This window comes from Lacerta agilis, chromosome 5 (assembly GCF_009819535.1).
Source record: "Lacerta agilis isolate rLacAgi1 chromosome 5, rLacAgi1.pri, whole genome shotgun sequence".
Taxonomy (NCBI): Eukaryota; Metazoa; Chordata; class Lepidosauria; order Squamata; family Lacertidae; genus Lacerta; species Lacerta agilis.
This window is the reverse complement of record NC_046316.1, coordinates 46604385-46621922: the sequence shown is the minus strand read 5'-3', so window position 1 is coordinate 46621922 and position 17538 is coordinate 46604385. Positions and strand designations below refer to the sequence as shown.

Genomic DNA, 17538 nt, shown 5'->3' with positions numbered 1-17538 from the left:
TTAGGACCCTCTAGGAAACTTGCCAAACCAAACCTGCTGTAGTCTAGAACTGGGGTGTGCAGCATAGCTAACTATTGGATGAGACATAGTTTGCAGCAGGCTAAGGAAACTCCATCCACCTTGCTGCCTGCTCATAAAAACAAGCCTACAGTGACCTGGTTGTGAGATTGTGGGAGAATTGTGAGTTTGTTTGGGCTCTGGGTGAATTGGGAGGCTGAGAGGAGGAGCTGTGTCAAAATAAGTAAGAATTGATCTTGGTCTATATTTGTTAGCTATTTGTATCAATGTAATATTAATTTATTATTATTATTATTTATTGAATTTATATACGGCCATATACCCACAGGTCTCATATATGTAACAATGTACATTTTTAATCATTTGTTGTTTAAGTTACTTAATATTGTTTTAGTTTTCTGTACACCCCCTAGAGATACTTTAATGTTTTAAGCAGTATAGATGGTCTAAATAAATAAACAAACAGTATTATGAAAGATTGTAGGGGAAGTTGGGTTTGGATTAGGTGGCACTTGGGGTCCCTTCCAACTCTACAGTTCTATGAAGTTAAGTTAAAAGAGCAAGGTGTCATCACATACCTTTTTATATTTTTTTCAAATGTCTAATCAGAAATAGTTCCACTGATTTCAGTGGAGTGTACTCCCAGGTAAGCAAGCATAGGATTGTAGCAGAGCTATATTCCTTTGTTTTGAAGACTGCTTTTCTACCTAAACTGTAATATCATACATGGACATTACAGTTATACTTGGGTTACAGACGCTTCAGGCTGCGCGTTTTTGGGTTGCGCACCGCACTGAACCCAGAAATACCGGAACGGGTTACTTCCAGGTTTTGGCGCTTGCACATGTGCAAAAGTGCTAAATTGCACTTTGCGCATGCGCAGAAGCGCCGAATTGCGACCCGCGCGTTCGCAGACGCGGCGCTGCGGGTTGCCAACGTTGCGGGTTGCGAACGTGCCTCCCACATGGATCACGTTCACAACCTGAACGTCCACTGTGTTACATTATTATACCATTACAGTGGTGCCTCTGGTTACAAACTTAATTTGTTCTGGAGGTCCGTTCTTAACCTGAAACTTTTTAACCTGAGGTACCACTTTAGCCAATGGGGCCTCCCGCTGCTGCCACACCGCCGACGTGTGATGTCTGTTCTCATCCTGAGGTAAAGTTCTTAACCCGAGGTACTAATTCCGAGTTAGCAGAGTCTTTAACCCGAAGTGTTTGTAACCCGAGGTACCACTGTGGATGGTAAATTGGGTCCTCCATTAAAAGAGGGCACGTGTTGCGGTGCGACCTGCAACCTGACCCAGTGTTGTGGGGGTAATTGGAAATCAAGGCCACAACCCCTGATAGGTCGGTCCCGAGTTGCTGGGGTGAAATCTGGCCAATGGGGCATCGTAAAATGCAGCAACGCGGGACCTATTTAAGCCCATGCAAGGCTGATGAGCATCCTCTTTGGGGCCTAACACATTGGAACACCCACCCACCTCTTATTATATTTAGGGCTTGCGTTGACCTTGCTATGCCGTCGTGTGTCGTCTGTTGTTGGGACAGGGGCACGGTAGGAATTTCCCCCACTTGACTGATTGGCTGGTGCCGTTTGGGTTTTGCCTGCCGCGTAGCAACTAGTCACAACTTGTAAGTTGTGGATAGGCTCTGGTTCAGGTGATAGGCGTGGCACGTGATGTGGCCACGCCTATGGAAATGCAGAATATTCCGGTACAGGAATGCAGGGACTCAATGGTTTGTCGGTCCCCGAAAGGGGTCCGGCCAGTGGCCAAGTCCCGGCGACATCAGAACAGCTGTTTGGTGAACCCTCCATCAGTTGTCCCTGGTGTTCATCCTTGTCTGTCCCACGAACGTGGCTCTGGGACAGGGCTGCCTGCAAGGGTGCAGTGAGATAGTCGAACCAGAACCTATTCAACCACTCACTTGGTTGTAATCAATAAAGGTGTCACCTAAATTCTGCCAAAAACCAAACCAAATATCTGAGTCATGTGTGAATTTATTTTGGGGAAGGTTAAAGGTCTAAACACGCAAATACTTTTAATTTGGAAGAAGTGAGTTCAATGTGACTTTTTCCCAAGTAAGTGGCTATATGATTGCAACTTGTACGATTGCTTCTAAGATTTGCCTATTGCTGCAAGCAAAACTCATTCCAACATTCAGTTACTATTAACTGGGAGATTACTTAACCAAAAGATTAACCTCAGCTTTGAAGCATTTTAATTTAGATACATTTCGAGGGAACTGTTTAGGAACAATATTTCATAAAGGATGGAAGCATATGGGAATAGGGAATAGAATGTGGCAGGGGTATTGTGAACTGTTCCAGACAAACAACAAAATGTATGGGAAAAGACAATAGTTCAAAGGGCAAGAAGGTAACAGAGGGATGCCTGTGTGGAGAGAGATGAAGGCCTGGACTTCCGGCGAGGTCGCCATCACGGGCGGTCGTGGGTTGCCTCGGCAGCGAGGCGATCCATCCAGCCCGGGGGTTGGAGCCCCGCCACCGCTACGCGGGGCTCCGGTGAGGCGCGGGAAGAGCGTCCCACGCCTCGGGCTCCCCGGCGGGCCCGCTAGGCTACGCACCCTTCCCTCGTTCCCCCTGTAAAGGGGGAGTGGGGGTGAAGGGAGCGCGGAGCTGGGCCATTAGGGGAAATGCCCCAACCGGGCGGAAAAGCGGCGAGTACTGGCCTTGACAAGCGACGACATTCTCCCTGAGAGATGAAAGGAAAAGAAGCCCGGAGGTCGTGAGTACTTGATTGGATTAGTTGCTGAGCTTAAAGACTTAACGATCCGGGAGGCTTTAGATAAAGGAAGTCTGCCTCCCTCCCTTCGGTTGCAAGAAAATAACGGTTTGTGATACTGTTGCTACTGGATGGCTGCATTGTTAAGATTTTCTCATAAGTGAGACCTTATAGATCTCCCTTTGGGGAGGAAGAGGATGGAGAATATTCCTTTTGAAAGTTATGGTCTTAGCACCCCGGTTTCAGAGAAAATGGCTGCGAAAAGTCTGAGCCGAAGTGGAAAATTACTGTTACAAGATGGACAACATTGAAATAGAAACTGAAATTTGATACCTATGCCCGTCCTCACCATGTTGGGCTTTGTTTTTGAAATTGTTTTGAACTCTGGACTAACTGACGAACAAAGGATTACTATTCTGAAACTGGAACTGCTTAATCAGAAATTGAAGGTTTTGAGTGGGGATATGAAAAAAAATCTATTTCCCACAGAGGAGACCTTTCAGGTATTCGATACTATGGAAGAGAGCCTTGGCAAAGAGCTGAAGGGGATGATTGGAATACTGAGAGAGATGGTTTGGCGACTCCCGGAAAAAGAAACGTCCTTCGGTGGTGGCAGCCCGGGGACGGCGAGGAATGTTATATCCAGCCCCCGAGGTGAGAGCTCGGGAGCGAAAGGCAAGAAATTAAGATTTTTACAAATAGAAGAAGAATGCAGCATTGAATGGGAGAAGCCGAAAGAAGATGAGCAGTGCACCCTGATGTTCGATGCAAGGTCTGTTGGAGACTGTGTCTGGTTCTGTGGATGTTCAAGAAAAGAGGACAATTTGAGGAGTGGTTCCGGTGCAAGATGGAGAAGGACATTGGACAGAGGGGGGATAGGGTGAAATGTGTTAAGTGCAGAATATAAATGGTTTGCTATGGTAATCTGAAATCGGAGGGATGAGACATTAAGTTTTAGTTTATTTTTTAACAAGAAAAGGGATATTTTAAATTTCTATGTTATTAGCAGCAGTTTAAGGGAAAGAAGAATAGTTTAGATTTGATATAAGAATAATATGTTAAGATATAAAGTTATGTTACCAACTATTATGGATTAAGATGTTTGTTTAAATTTGAATTTAATTTTTTTTTTGAGAGATGAAGTTATTAAAGTAGAATTTGGATCTGGAACCGAAGGAGAGAAGGCAGGGGAAGTCAATTGTAAAGATTTGAAACTAGAACTTTTTTCATTGTGTGTGTAAAAAAGAAGAAGAATTGTGGTTACGTTTGTTTTTGTTTTGTATAAATGTGGGTGGGTGATGGTATTTTTTGTTATGGAAAAAACCAATAAATTCTTTATAAAAAAAAAGGAGAGAGATGAAGGCCTACCTCATGGTGGGGTTTGCAGCTGAAGCTTTATTCCGAGGAATCGTGATTTTAGGGGGGCTGTTTTCTCACTGTGTATCTGTTGATGTACTGAATAGGGAGGGATAAGATCAGTGCAGTTTATACTATACTAAACTTGGAATAGCAATAAAATGAAGAGTGAAACTAGAAACCAGTGGGTACTCAGGGTTTCTGCAAGGTAAACACTGGACTATATCCATTGCATGTAAGAGCTGGTTTATATGTATTATAAATTAAATTATTATATGTATTATACATTAAGTGTAATTTAGAAGCCAGTGTCATTTCCATAGCATAACATTATCACAATTTTAGTGTTTTGCTGGTTTTTGCTTTGTATTTTTTGACATTTGTATTCATTTCATTATGTTTTCTCCCCCCCCCCTTCAAACAGGATGACATTTACATGTATGGAGGCAAAATTGAAACAAATACCGGGAATGTCACTGATGAATTATGGATTTTCAACATACCCAGTCAGACGTGGAGTACCAGAATTCCAGCAGTACTTGTTCATGGCCAGCAATATGCGGTCGAAGGTCATTCTGCACACATAGTGGAGCTGGATAGCAGGGATGTTGTCATGGTCGTGATTTTTGGTTACTCTGTAATATATGGTTACACGAGCAGCGTGCAAGAGTACTATATCAGTAAGTTTGTTTTTTATTTTCAGTATGTTAATATTAATAGATCCAAGACATTCTGATGCAAATAGGGGACAACAGAGAGAGAGATTCTAAAATTACACAAATCCTTATTGAGATATGCATGAGCTTTATCTGATGTGCTGATAGAGGTACAAGTCTTTTTTAAAAAAAACTATGTGAAGAGGATGTAATTATTTATTTGAAATGAGGAAGATTCTCATACAGAGGCTTTGTGGATCACCAAGAAATGGGGAAAGATAGTGAAAGCTGGAAAAAGTTACATTTCTTGGGAAATGTCCAAACAAGGAGCATTAGAAGGAAATAGCCTCGCTTGAACACTACTCTCCCTTGTATCTGGCCAATGGGAACTAGTTTCTAACATTAGCTCACCTATCTTAAAAAATTATTCCATTAAAGCAACCATTAATAACCCCAAATTTACACCTTCTCTCTGAGTCATGTGCCCAGCACATCTGACATTTACTTCTCGTGAAGCAAAACCTTGCTCTCAAACATTAAAAGACTTAAGGGATTTTGGCAGCTGACTAAAGGGTCAGGTGCTGTTACTGAAGTTTCCAGATCCATGGCAGAAAACATCAGGTTTGATAAGAGGGTAAGACTTGGTTCCTGCCTCGCTTTTCTTCTGAAAACAATTTAGTTCAGTATTTACCATGTGTGATTTTAATGCTCTTGCATATTAGACTTTGGGTTTATTATCTGTACTAACTTTAAAGAAATAAAAAATTATCTGTAATTTTTTAACTGCAGTTTTACTAAAGTCCAGCAGGATGCACTCCTGCACCACCCATTTCACTATTGAAGTACCATATAAAGAAAAATAATGTTCAACAGTTGAATGTATCCTTTTGCACATTTATTTCTCCTAGTTTGAATGTGTTAAAGGGCATTGTTTTGTAGTTGCAACAGGAAAAATAGTGATTAATTAATGATGTCACATTCACTGAACAGTAACTGGGATGTGAATACGTGTACTTTTTAATGTTCAGATATATTAATCTGGTTTTTGTTTTTTTAAAAAACACTATGCATAGGACTCTTTTAATTATCGTTAATTGCTGGTAGCATTCTTTATACTAGTGAGTAATAAGTGGTTCATTAAACTAAGTCAGGACTGTATTTAATTGTAACTATAGTATTTCTAACATTCATAAACATTATAGCATCTCAGGCATTGACTGCGGGTAGGGAGGAGGAATTGGGCTCAGAAACAGGCAATCACAAACTTTTTAGTCCATTAAGTATACAAGATTACTGTGAAGCATCAGATTTTCAATTGTACTGTAATTTGATTTATGTGATGTTTCAAAGTAATATTGGCTCAATTTAGCATACAATTAATTTGCCCAATCCTATTTTAATGCTGCCTAAACTAGGGTCCATCATGACATAGTGGCCCAGATCACACAATCAAATTCTGGCTCAATAAACCAGGATATTTATTTTATTTATTTAATGAATATGTACCCTACCTTTTAAGGATAACTTATAACGTGTTTGAAAAACAAATATATAAATATATAAAAAACAAAATAGTTAGAACCACAACCATAATATGGTAACTAAATAAAAATTGCCAGTAATAAGTATTGTATATTCTGGTGTATAAGACTGATTTAATCCAGGAAAATCTTCTCAAAAGTCGGGGGTCATTTTATATGCTGGGTGGAGAATCTGCGGTCGAGTATATCTCAAACTCTATATTTTAACTGGAAAAGTTGGGGGTCGTCTTATACGCCCAGTCGTCTTATATGCCGGAAAATATGGTATTAAAACAACACAGCCCATAAAATAGCAAAACAGAATAATGCAATAACAGCAGCTTGATTAACATGATGGGAAGGCAGCAGTAAATAGTAGGCTTTTAATGTCCAGTTAAAAGCTTGCAGGAGGTTGTCAGATCCCAACTGCCAAAAAATCCCCCTCTCCCTTGTGCCTGCCAGCTAATAACTTTCATCAGCAAGTAGGTCCTCAGAAGAAGATATTACAGTGTACCGGTATGTGCATGCAGCCCCTTAGCTGCCACTTTGCTTCTGTGAGGTGGTAAAATAAACTAGAAAGGTACAGTTAACTATGGCTTCTCATTTTATGTGACCTGGGTACCATGGTTAATGACTTCCAAACAATCCAGAGTTCAGAAATTGATTTCAAAATCCTGACTTGTGTGGAAGCCACAAACTGTAGTTTCCGGTACACATATAAGAGGAAGCCGTGGTAAGCCGTGGCTTCCTGGCCTGTTTTTCTGCTCACGTAAAAGGTTAAAAATGAAGTGGCAGCAAATACTTTCTATAGGTATATGCAACTTTTGCATATCCTGGCTTGTTCAGCTAGTATTTGATTGTGTGGATGCAGTCATTGCAGCAGTGAATTACAATATTTAGTTATGCATTTTGTGAAGAAGGGCTTTATTTTCTCTGTCCTGAATCTATTTTCCCATTAATGTCATGGGGTGACCTTCTGCTACAAAGTTATAGGGGGGAGGGAGAATAAATTTCTGTCTACCTAAGCTAGGACTAGGAAGACCAAAGAGACAGAGTAGATGGAAGGGTTCAGAAGTGATATAGATATAGAAATCTCTCTCTCTCTCTCTCTCTCTCTCTCTCTCTCTCCCTCCCTCTCTCTCTCTCTCTCTCACACACACACACACACACACACACACTCATATTCATATTCATATTTTCAGAGTAGACCCATTGAAATTACTGAACATGACTAAGATAGGTCTATTAATTTCAATAGTTCTACTCTGATTAAGTTAGTTGAATACCACTCCAATAGTATATGGATTTATACTAGCCTCCTAGCTCTGCTGCACTGGCTTTGTTTAAAATGGAGCTGGAACATAGCTGTAGAGTTTCTCATGCTGTTAACATCAAATATTGTTTTCATGAGCATAGAGCTAACATTAGCTTCTTTTAATCCCTACTGAAATTCTGCACCTGAAGAAAGACTTGACAGCTAATACTGGAGCCATCAATTCCCTACGGTCTCTACAAGCCAGACAGGAGTTGAGCTCTGATACGAAGTCAGAAACAAAAATACACTTTGTATAGTTTACTATGTAGACACTGTAATACACATGATGAAGCAAAACGAGAAACATGTCATAATAACTTTTTACTGTGACATTGCATTGCTCATTAATAGTCAGCATTGTGGAAATTTATATTTCTAAGTACTTGGAGGAACTCCAGACTCCAATGTATGTAAGATATATGGTTAGCTAGATTACAGAGAGGGCTTCTGCTTCACTTAGAAACTAAAATTTCTCTGTTCATTGAATATTTTATTGCTGGGGAAGGTGTTTAGGACTTGTTTCCATTTTATGACTTCCTTTAAAATGTTAAAAAAATATATTAGTAGAGGATTAGTAAAACAGATTCTACTCCAGAGCAGATTTTAATAAACTTAAGTTCATGGCTTTAAGCTTTGTGTGGTGGCAAAATGTATTTTGTGCAGTTAGCTATTGTTATGATTCAGGATTAACCTCAACTTTCTGTGTTTCTATATAATGATAATAGATTGTCTACATCAAATATTAATGAGAAATTTATAATGGAGGGCACATTTTGCTGTTATAAGCGTTGTAGCCAGGAATTATTTTATTACAAATGCCACTGGGTATTTATGTAAGCATGGATTCATTTTATAAAGCTTTAGTTTGTAGGATCTGGTCTATACTATGTAGTTCATTTTCTGAAGTTGATAATCCTCCTGTTTCATTTCACCTCCAAACCTTATTTCCACTAAAGCTGAATACATTTTGTAGTAAACTTTTGTGAATTCCCAGGCAGCATTTATCTACAGGGCTGCAGCTGTAGGATCATTTTTAAACTATAAAATTCCAGATGGTGACTCTTAACTCAATACAACCTGCTTTTTTTGGAACTCGGCAACACAGAAAACAGATCAGGAAAATCTGAATTCTGATAGATATAGTTACTGTAAAAGCACAGTTTGGTCCTGTTTAGAAAAATAAATCCTTGAAAGGAAATATGTTCATTTTTATCTCTGTTCCTACTTTATTTGTGTTATGTTCTAGCATGACCAGGAAATTGAATCTGGGGCACAGCTGACAGGGACAATCCTGCCCCTTATCCCTTGGTATCACTGGATGTACCTCTTTACTTCTTCTGTAGGAGTGAATGGTTGCTCAGTGGTAGAGCAAGTTCAGTCCCTGGCATCTTCAGGCAGAGCTGAGAAAGCCTTTCAGTCTGAAATGCTTAAGAGCTGCTACCAGTCAGTGTAGACTATAGTGAGCTAGATGAACCATTGGTCTGACTCTGAATAAGGTGGTTTTCCTGTGTTCCAATGGAAAAGATAGAAGCAGCGCACACGTGGTGAGGTCAAAACCCGTTCTTCCCCACAGATAGAAATCATACAGAGGCAGAATGCAAAGGTTCACTGAACATGTCTGCTGAGGTCTATAGGAAGTGGGTTAAAAAAAAAGTTCTGATACCTATAGCTTGATAAGGGTGTCATTGATGCCACCACAAAGCTCCCAAAGGCAGCAAGAAAAAGTGGGTGCCACTCTGTACTAATAAGTACCATCACAAAGCAGTTAATATGCCTAACAACCAGCTATTGTGCAGATTTGCGGACTCCTGGAGAACATGCACATAATTCTTCCATTAAGAGGGAATTGTGCACATTTCCTGGTCCATATGCATACTATATCTTGTTCATCTTGAGAGAGTTCTTACATGAACTGTTACCTGAGACATTTTACACTTCTTAAACTATACCTCCATTTGTTGATAATTGTTAGACTTGATTCTGTGTGTAGCTACTATCTACTCATACCTCACTTATGTGAAAATGGATTCCAGTACCGGTAGTGAGGATTGCACAATGGTTCTTCACAGCTTAAAAACATGCTGGTGATCCTTCATTTTGAAATTGCCTATTCAAAAATAGGATTTTATAATAGAATTTTCACCTTGACTTGTTATTTCCACTACTGTGTAAAATACATTGGGGGAGAGTGTTCAGAAGGAGAATGTTGCCAAAATGAACGTCAAAGTCTAATTATCATTACATTTCCCTTGGATATTTTCCCCTAGAGCATTTTGGCAAAATCTCAGTGGGAGGGCAGAAGCAGCATACATTACTCTTTTGCAAGAGGTGGGTGGTGGGGAGTATCTGCTTAGAGGCAAAAATGCTCTTAGTTTTTTTGGGATAGTTTTTTTTTTAAAAAGATGCTTCAATTGGCTCTGAATGCAGACGCCTGTCTGCTACAAATTCAAACAAGTCAGTCCAGTAGAGGCTTTATTCAGAAATTTTCCAAGATACAAAAGCACTGTCTTGCTTTAGCTAAAGCAATAATATTATATTCTCCTTGAGACTCACATTGAGATTCTTAGAGAGTTTATGAGGTATTGCTAACCTAAAGCAAAATAAATTTCCCTGTGGACTAGCCCAGAAAAGCTTTATGGTTCAAGTTAGTAAAACCATCCACACAATTCCCCTCCTGAGATTTATAGATTCCCCACCAAAGCCATAATTCTCATAACAGAAGGAAAGGGCAAAAGGAAGCTCCTTTGCTCTAGTATCAGACCCAGAGGTGGTGATAACACCTCAAAAGCATAAACACAATTCTAGACTTCCAAGTAGCAGAAACTCCTGCTGAAATGTTTATCAACCTCTTCTCAATTTTTAATTTCTGTTTCAAATATAATAGCTTTTTAGCTTTCACCTAGTGAGGGTAAATGCAACTTGGAGGAAATTGAGATGTTTCCAATAGCTGTTTGTTAGTCTAAGTATATCAATAGAGAAGGGGATCCACACAATAAGGAAGAAATAAGTGTTCATATAGACACCAATACTATTTACATGAACTCTGAGACAATGTAATTGGGAATGATAAGTACTCCTTTATGATAGGGATGGTGAATCAAAAACCACATTATCCCTAACCACTGACCATGCTGGATAGAGCAGATGAGTGGCCCCTGAAGGGTCACAAGTTCCCTATCCCTGCTTATTGATCTACTAGGGATGCCTTAGTCTCGGTTCTTTCCCTTTATGAAGGGAATTCCCAGATCAGGGCTTCTCTGTGGTTGTGTTGCTAGGTGAGTGAGACCTGTCAGACCACTAGCGAGACCTGTCATACCACATTGTTGCTAATATTTAGGTACAAAGCTGAAACCTTACTCTGATGATTCTCTTTTTAAATTATATTTTTATATAAGGACTTGGGAAGGGGGAGAAACTGACAGGAGGAAAAAACAAACAGGTGACTGAATCCAGATTGATCAGTACTAATGCTTTCATTAGTGAGAGCTGGACCATAAAGAAGGCTGATTGCCAAAGAATTGATGCTTTTGAATTATGGTGCTGGAGGAGACTGCAAGAAGATGGACTGCAAGAAGATCAAACCTATCCATTCTTAAGGAAATCAGCCCTGAGTGCTCACTGGAAGGACAGATCCTGAAGCTGAGGCTCCAATACTTTGGCCAGCTCATGAGAAGAGAAGACTCCCTGGAAAAGACCCTGATGTTGGGAAAGATGGAGGGCACAAGGAGAAGGGGACGACAGAGGACAAGATGGTTGGACATTGTTCTCGAAGCTACTAACATGAGTTTGACCAAACTGAGGGAGGCAGTGGAAGACAGGAGTGCCTGGCGTGCTCTGGTCCATGGGGTCACGAAGAGTTGTTGTTGTTGTTGTTCAGTCGTTCAGTCATGTCCGACTCTTTGTGACCCCATGGACCAGAGCACGCCAGGCACGCCTATCCTTCACTGCCTCTCGCAGTTTGGCCAAACTCATGTTAGTAGCTTTGAGAACATGAAGAGTTGGACACGACTAAATGACTAAACAACAACAACAATGCTTTCATTGGTGTTTGTCTACTGATCACGCTAGTTTAGTTCCTTCTGTTCTTATGATGGCTTTTGGAGTTCTTCACTTGGCTATCCATAGGTTATATGTGCATATGACATTGATAGGTACTTGGCTTTGACCTAAACTGGTCTACTTTCTAAGCAGACTAAACTTTCTATCAGAGTTTTGATGTTGCTGAACTATACTTCTGGAACATTTGCTCTTTTCTTGTCATACACTAAAACTCAAAATATGCCAAACAATGGTTATGAGTTTGTTTTAATAAATGTAAACATTTAACCACAGTTGAGACCAGTTTTAGTCTCATGGAAATGGCAGGGGAAATGCTGGATATGTAATGCCTGATGTTGTTTGACAGAGATGATTAGGAATGGGGCAGCATATGACCTTTTCTTTTGCACTTGACAAACCTAATTATCTTAACAGTAATGCTTTAGTTAAGCACTTCCTGACAAAGTGCTGCAGCTTTGTATAACTTTTGGAAAACTGTCAAAACCTTTTAATCTGCAGTATAAATTTAAAAAAAATATTTTAAGAAATGAAATACATATTGAAAGACACCATATCATGGTATAGATAAAATTCAAGTAGATATTTTTCCCCCAAATAAGAAACACAAACCACTACATCACTAGATTTTTTTCTCCAAATAACATTGTAGTCGTGCAATATAGTGTTCTTAAATAAATAATATGAGAGCTTCTAATGGAATAGATAAATATTTTTGCCCACCTACTTTGACCATAAACTTAAATCTGGAAAAGAGTGAGTAACAAGGAAAAGCTCTTACTTCTATCAGTGTCCAAACCATCTTCAGAGGCAGCCACATATATAATTACATTGCAGTAATTACCAAAGCATAGACAACAGAAGTTAAGCTTTCCTTGTCCAGATAGGCATGTAGCTGGGTCACCAGTCAAAGCTCATGGAAGGCACTCCACACCAGGGATGCTTCCTGAGCCTCAAGCGACATCAAGGGATCCAGAAGTACCTCTTAAGCTGTGTACCTGCTCCTTCAGAGGAAGTGTAACCATACCAAGAGCAGGCAACCTCTCATCCATCCAGTCTAGGTTAGGTGTTCTGGCTTGTTTAGCTGTAGAGACATCAATGACTAATGTGATCAAGTAAAATACTATGTGATGTCTCAAAATGAAAATGACTGAGAGAGATAAGCTATCCCACTGTGGTATAAACAGCAGGGATATGAGTTTTGTCTAAGAGAAGAGGAAAGCCTGTGAGCACTTAGGATATGAGGCAATGTAAAGTCCATAGTTAAGAAATCTGAAGTGTGTAGACTAGATCCTTGTGCATTCTTATCGGAGCTGTATTTAACACTTAAAAGTACTGTATTTTTCGCTTCATAAGACACACTTTTTTCCTCCTGAAAAGTAAGGGGAAATGTCTGTGCGTCTTATGGAGCGAATGCGTGGTCCCTGGAGCCGTATTGCCCAAGGGCCAAAAGCAGATTGTGCTTTTTTTTTAAACAAAGAGAGAAGGGGGTGTTGAAGCTGCCGAGCAGCTGATCAGCAAGCGATCGGGAAAGAGATAAGGGTGACTGGCTCCCTTTCCGGCCCCGCCCCCTTGACCAGGCCTCCATTTCTGCAGAAGGAGGCTGTTTGTTTCCCCAGCGACATGTGACTGACTGGTTAGATTATCTGTCTGGAAACTGTAGAAACGGCTCCCTTTCCTTTCCTATAGAAGCTGCAGAACTGTGAGTTGAACCCTATAAAAATGGGGATTTTCCTCTTTGCAAAAGAAGCTGCACAACTGTGAGCTGATCCTCAACAACAACAACAACAACAACAACAACAACAACAACAGGGCCTCTCCCTTTGCAAAAGAAGCTGCATAACTTTGAGCTGATCCTAAAAAAATGGAGCTTCTCCCTTTACAAAAGAAGCTGCACAACTTTGAGCTGATCCTCAAAAAACAAACAAACCGGCTTCTCCCTTTGCAAATGAAGCTGCACAACTTTGAGCTGATCCTCAAAAAACAAAACAAAACAAAACAGGGCTTTTCTCTTTGCCAAAGAAGCTGTACAACTTTGAGCTGATCCTCAAAAAACAAAACAAAACAAAACAGGGCTTTTCCTTTTGCAAAAGAAGCTGCACAACTTTGAGCTGATCCTAAAAAAACAGGGTTTTCTCCCTTTCCTCTAAAACCTAGGTGCGTCTTATGTTCAGGTGCATCTTATGGAGCAAAAATACTGCCTTTTTAAAAGAAAACAAGCATATTCATAGAATAACAATCAAGAATTATTTCTAGTCCTATTCCTAAGAAGTAGTTAATTTAAGTGTTACTAATACCATTTATGTCTCTTTAGACCAGTGATGGCCAAACGGCCCTCCAGCTGCTTTGGGAATACAACTCCCATCATACCTAGCTAACAGAACCAGTGGTCAGGGATGATGGGAACTGTAGTCCCCAAACAGCTGGAGGGCCAAGTTTGGCTACCACTGCTTTAGATTATGAACCTGACAGCAGGGACTGTCTCGTTTTCGTATACTGCCTTTTTTTACTAGAGGTTTAGATATAAATTCAATTAATTAATTAATTAATTAATTACATGAGGCTGCTATATAGATGGTGAAAGAGACAACTTTGGAAGTTGTTGAGACAGTCACTGCCTCTCAAACTATCCACCTGTTTCTAGTAGACTAAGAATCCACTGGCTTGATTCAGACTCAGCTTGGTAATTATGAGCTTTTTTGGCATGTGTTCAGAAAACAAATGCTCTCTTTCCTGTTATCTTCCAACTTGCATTGTTGCTATATGTGTACTCATGATACTATGTGTTCCCACTGGTGTGTTGATAAAAATTGAAGTGCAGGAGCTCATGATGACAGCCCCAACAGCCATCTCCCAAGGAAAATCCTTATCCATGTTGCAAGGAGAGTCCAAATATGCAGGCAGCTGTATTGATCTATTATTACACCCACACACCCACCATCATGCTCACTTTATTAGGATATCATGACTGTAATTGTATTGGAATAAGTAGTGTTTACAGCATCACTGCAGCTTATGAAACTCCCTTAGCTTCTATTAAAAGATTATTAGCCCGCCAATATGCACATTTTAGCTTTTGATTAGAAATGCAAACAATATTCAAAGATAGGCTAAATGCTAGTGTGAAGAAGGAACCCTATCAAGGAAAAGGAAAGCATAGCAGCCTCTTTGCACCTGGAAGGTAGCACACCTCCCAGGACGTTTAGTTATCTCTGCACACTTCTCTTCTTCTGGGGAGTGGCAGGAATTGTTCTGTACACTGTACCTTCAACAGCCACCTCAGTGTATTCTGAGGTCTGCAACTGCTGTCCTTGTTCCTCTTGCCCAGAATCGGTGTCTGAGGTGAGGGCATATAATCGATTTTGTAACTCTCGCAACACAGTATCAGTTGGATTGTGAAGTGTTTTGAATTGCTCTTTTTATATTACTGTATAGATTTTCTATGTTTTTGCTACATGACTTCGAGATTTCTGTTGGATGAAAATGTGGGGATGCAAATATTAACACTGAAATGGAACCATTGTTTTCTTTATTATTATATTAAATATTATATTAAATTAATATAATATTAAATATTATATTAAATATTATATTAAATATTCAGGAAAAGTCAGAAGCCCAATGTAACTTCGTTTATTCAACAGCTCACTCCCATATTAAAACAAGAACACACTCTGAAAAGCCCCAACAAGAACTGCCAGTTGGCAGTTGGCAGTTGACAGAGCTTGCCATTAGAACTTTTGTCCACCTACGCTTCTACGATTGGTTAGAATCATAACATGTGTTAAACCCAATACATAACACTTCTCCCCCCCCCCAACTTCCTAACAAAAGGAACAAACATAGTCATCAAAGAGCCAGTGTGGTGTAGTGGTTAAGAGCGGTAGACTCGTAATCTGGGGAACCGGGTTCGTGTCTCCACTCCTCCACATGCAGCTGCTGGGTGACCTTGGGCTAGTCACACTTCTTTGAAGTCTCTCAGCCCCACTCACCTCACAGAGTGTTTGTTGTGGGGGAGGAAGGGAAAGGAGAATGTTAGCCACTTTGAGACTCCTTCGGGTAGTGAAAAGCGGGATATCAAATCCAAACTCTTCTTCTTCTTTTTCTTTAAATGCAACTCTTGTTCCAGTATAGCTGGAAAGGCCAAGGAAATAATGGGGCCACCAAAAACACTGTTTCTGGAAACCAGTACAAAATTGTGAATATAGTTACATTTGCTTTAAAATAGTGCAAAAAGAATGACCAATTATTTACTTTTATATAACAGGACAATTTGGTCAATGTTTAAGTTCATATAATATATCATATAGAAAAAAAGGATATGAGATATATCACTGTAAGTATTCACCTGTACAAAGCCGATTTATAAGCCTATGCATGTTTACAAAGAAAAAAGTCCTACTATGTTCAGTAGGACAATTCAACTCTGCAATTTTTTGATTCCTCTTCTGTTATTGCAGCCTAACGGAGAATCCTCTTCATTCTAGCTATTTATTCTAAACAGTACTAATGCCAAGGACCTAATAAGTTTTGTCCATCTTTCATATGTAGGGAACACTCTTCTTACACATAGTACCTGGTGAAGACAGTACCTGTTAAAGGTAGATGTTGAGGAGGGCACATGCTGCTTTAATTGCTAAATAAATTTGGCAGTTAATATGAATTAATGTATTAAATGCATTAAGATGAATTTATATATATCTGAAGTACTTGGATAAAGTAATTTAGACAGGGTTTGGCATCAAGTTTCATAATTATTTTAAATTAATTACTTGATGAAAGAACTCTATGGTGTGAGAGTAACATTGTATTTGATTTCTCTCCCCCCCCCTTTTTGCTATATTATTTTTCTTTCCAAGGGTCAAATTCTTGGCTTGTTCCTGAAACAAAAGGTGCAATTGTACAAGGTGGATATGGCCATACCAGTGTCTATGATGATACAACAAAGTCGGTTTACGTTCATGGTGGATACAAAGCTTTGCCTGGTAATAAATATGGATTGGTTGACGATCTTTACAGATACGAAGTAAACAGCAGGACGTGGTATGATTCTTTTTTTCAAGTTGAAAATGAATGTAACATTATTTGATTTTTCATGTTAGGAAATAACAAAGGATAATTCCTGTTATAACCAAATTAAGAAAGGGACACCATGCCCCTCAGGGCTCTTATGTGGCTTTTGGGCAAGGTGTTGATTCCTCTGCTCTTAAGTTGCTCACCCAGTGCTTTTTCTTCAGGGGGTACTCAAGGGTACGCAGTACCACTACTCCTTCATTGTTATTGTTTAAAATTGTGGCACTTATTGTAAGAATTTCATGGTGAGTACAGGCACCTATTTTTCTATAAAAAAGCCCTGTGCTCACCCCCTAGGAACAGAGAGCTTCTCAGTCTCCCAACATAGAAAACAACTTTTTCAGAGCATCAGAGGTTAATCCTCTGTTCACTCTTATCTCCAGAGTGAATTCACTAGCGAAGATTTATGCCTGGCTATCATCAATCACCACATAATTATCTCTGTTGGCAGCCTGCCAACAAAAGAGGTTCAGTCTGCCATGTTCCTCCTCTGGAAATGGACTAAATGAAACCATTGTAAAAAAAAATTCTTAAATCCTCACCCTCACATATATGTTCTCTTCCCCACCCGCACAATAGGACAATTCTGAAAGAAAGTGGTTTTGCAAGATATCTCCATTCAGCTGTCTTGATCAGTGGAGCTATGTTAATTTTTGGTGGAAACACCCATAATGATACTTCATTAAGTAATGGAGCAAAGTGCTTTTCTGCTGATTTCCTCGCCTATGACATAGGTAAGTATTATATGTAAGAGTCAATGTTTGAAACGTAAGAATTCTAGGCTTAATGTGTAAA

General features: G+C 39.7%; 1 protein-coding gene across 4 annotated transcripts in view; it reads left to right on the top strand.

Annotated features, from left to right (window-relative positions):
• Positions 1-17538, top strand: part of ATRNL1 (attractin like 1) — a 505113-nt gene that overhangs the window by 76479 nt on the left and 411096 nt on the right. For all 4 annotated transcript variants that reach the window (XM_033149571.1, XM_033149570.1, XM_033149569.1 and 1 more), the window contains 3 exons: positions 4548-4803; positions 16530-16713; positions 17323-17477. In XM_033149571.1, the coding sequence (XP_033005462.1) occupies positions 4548-4803; positions 16530-16713; positions 17323-17477 (595 nt within the window). The remainder of the gene's footprint in view (positions 1-4547; positions 4804-16529; positions 16714-17322; positions 17478-17538) is intronic.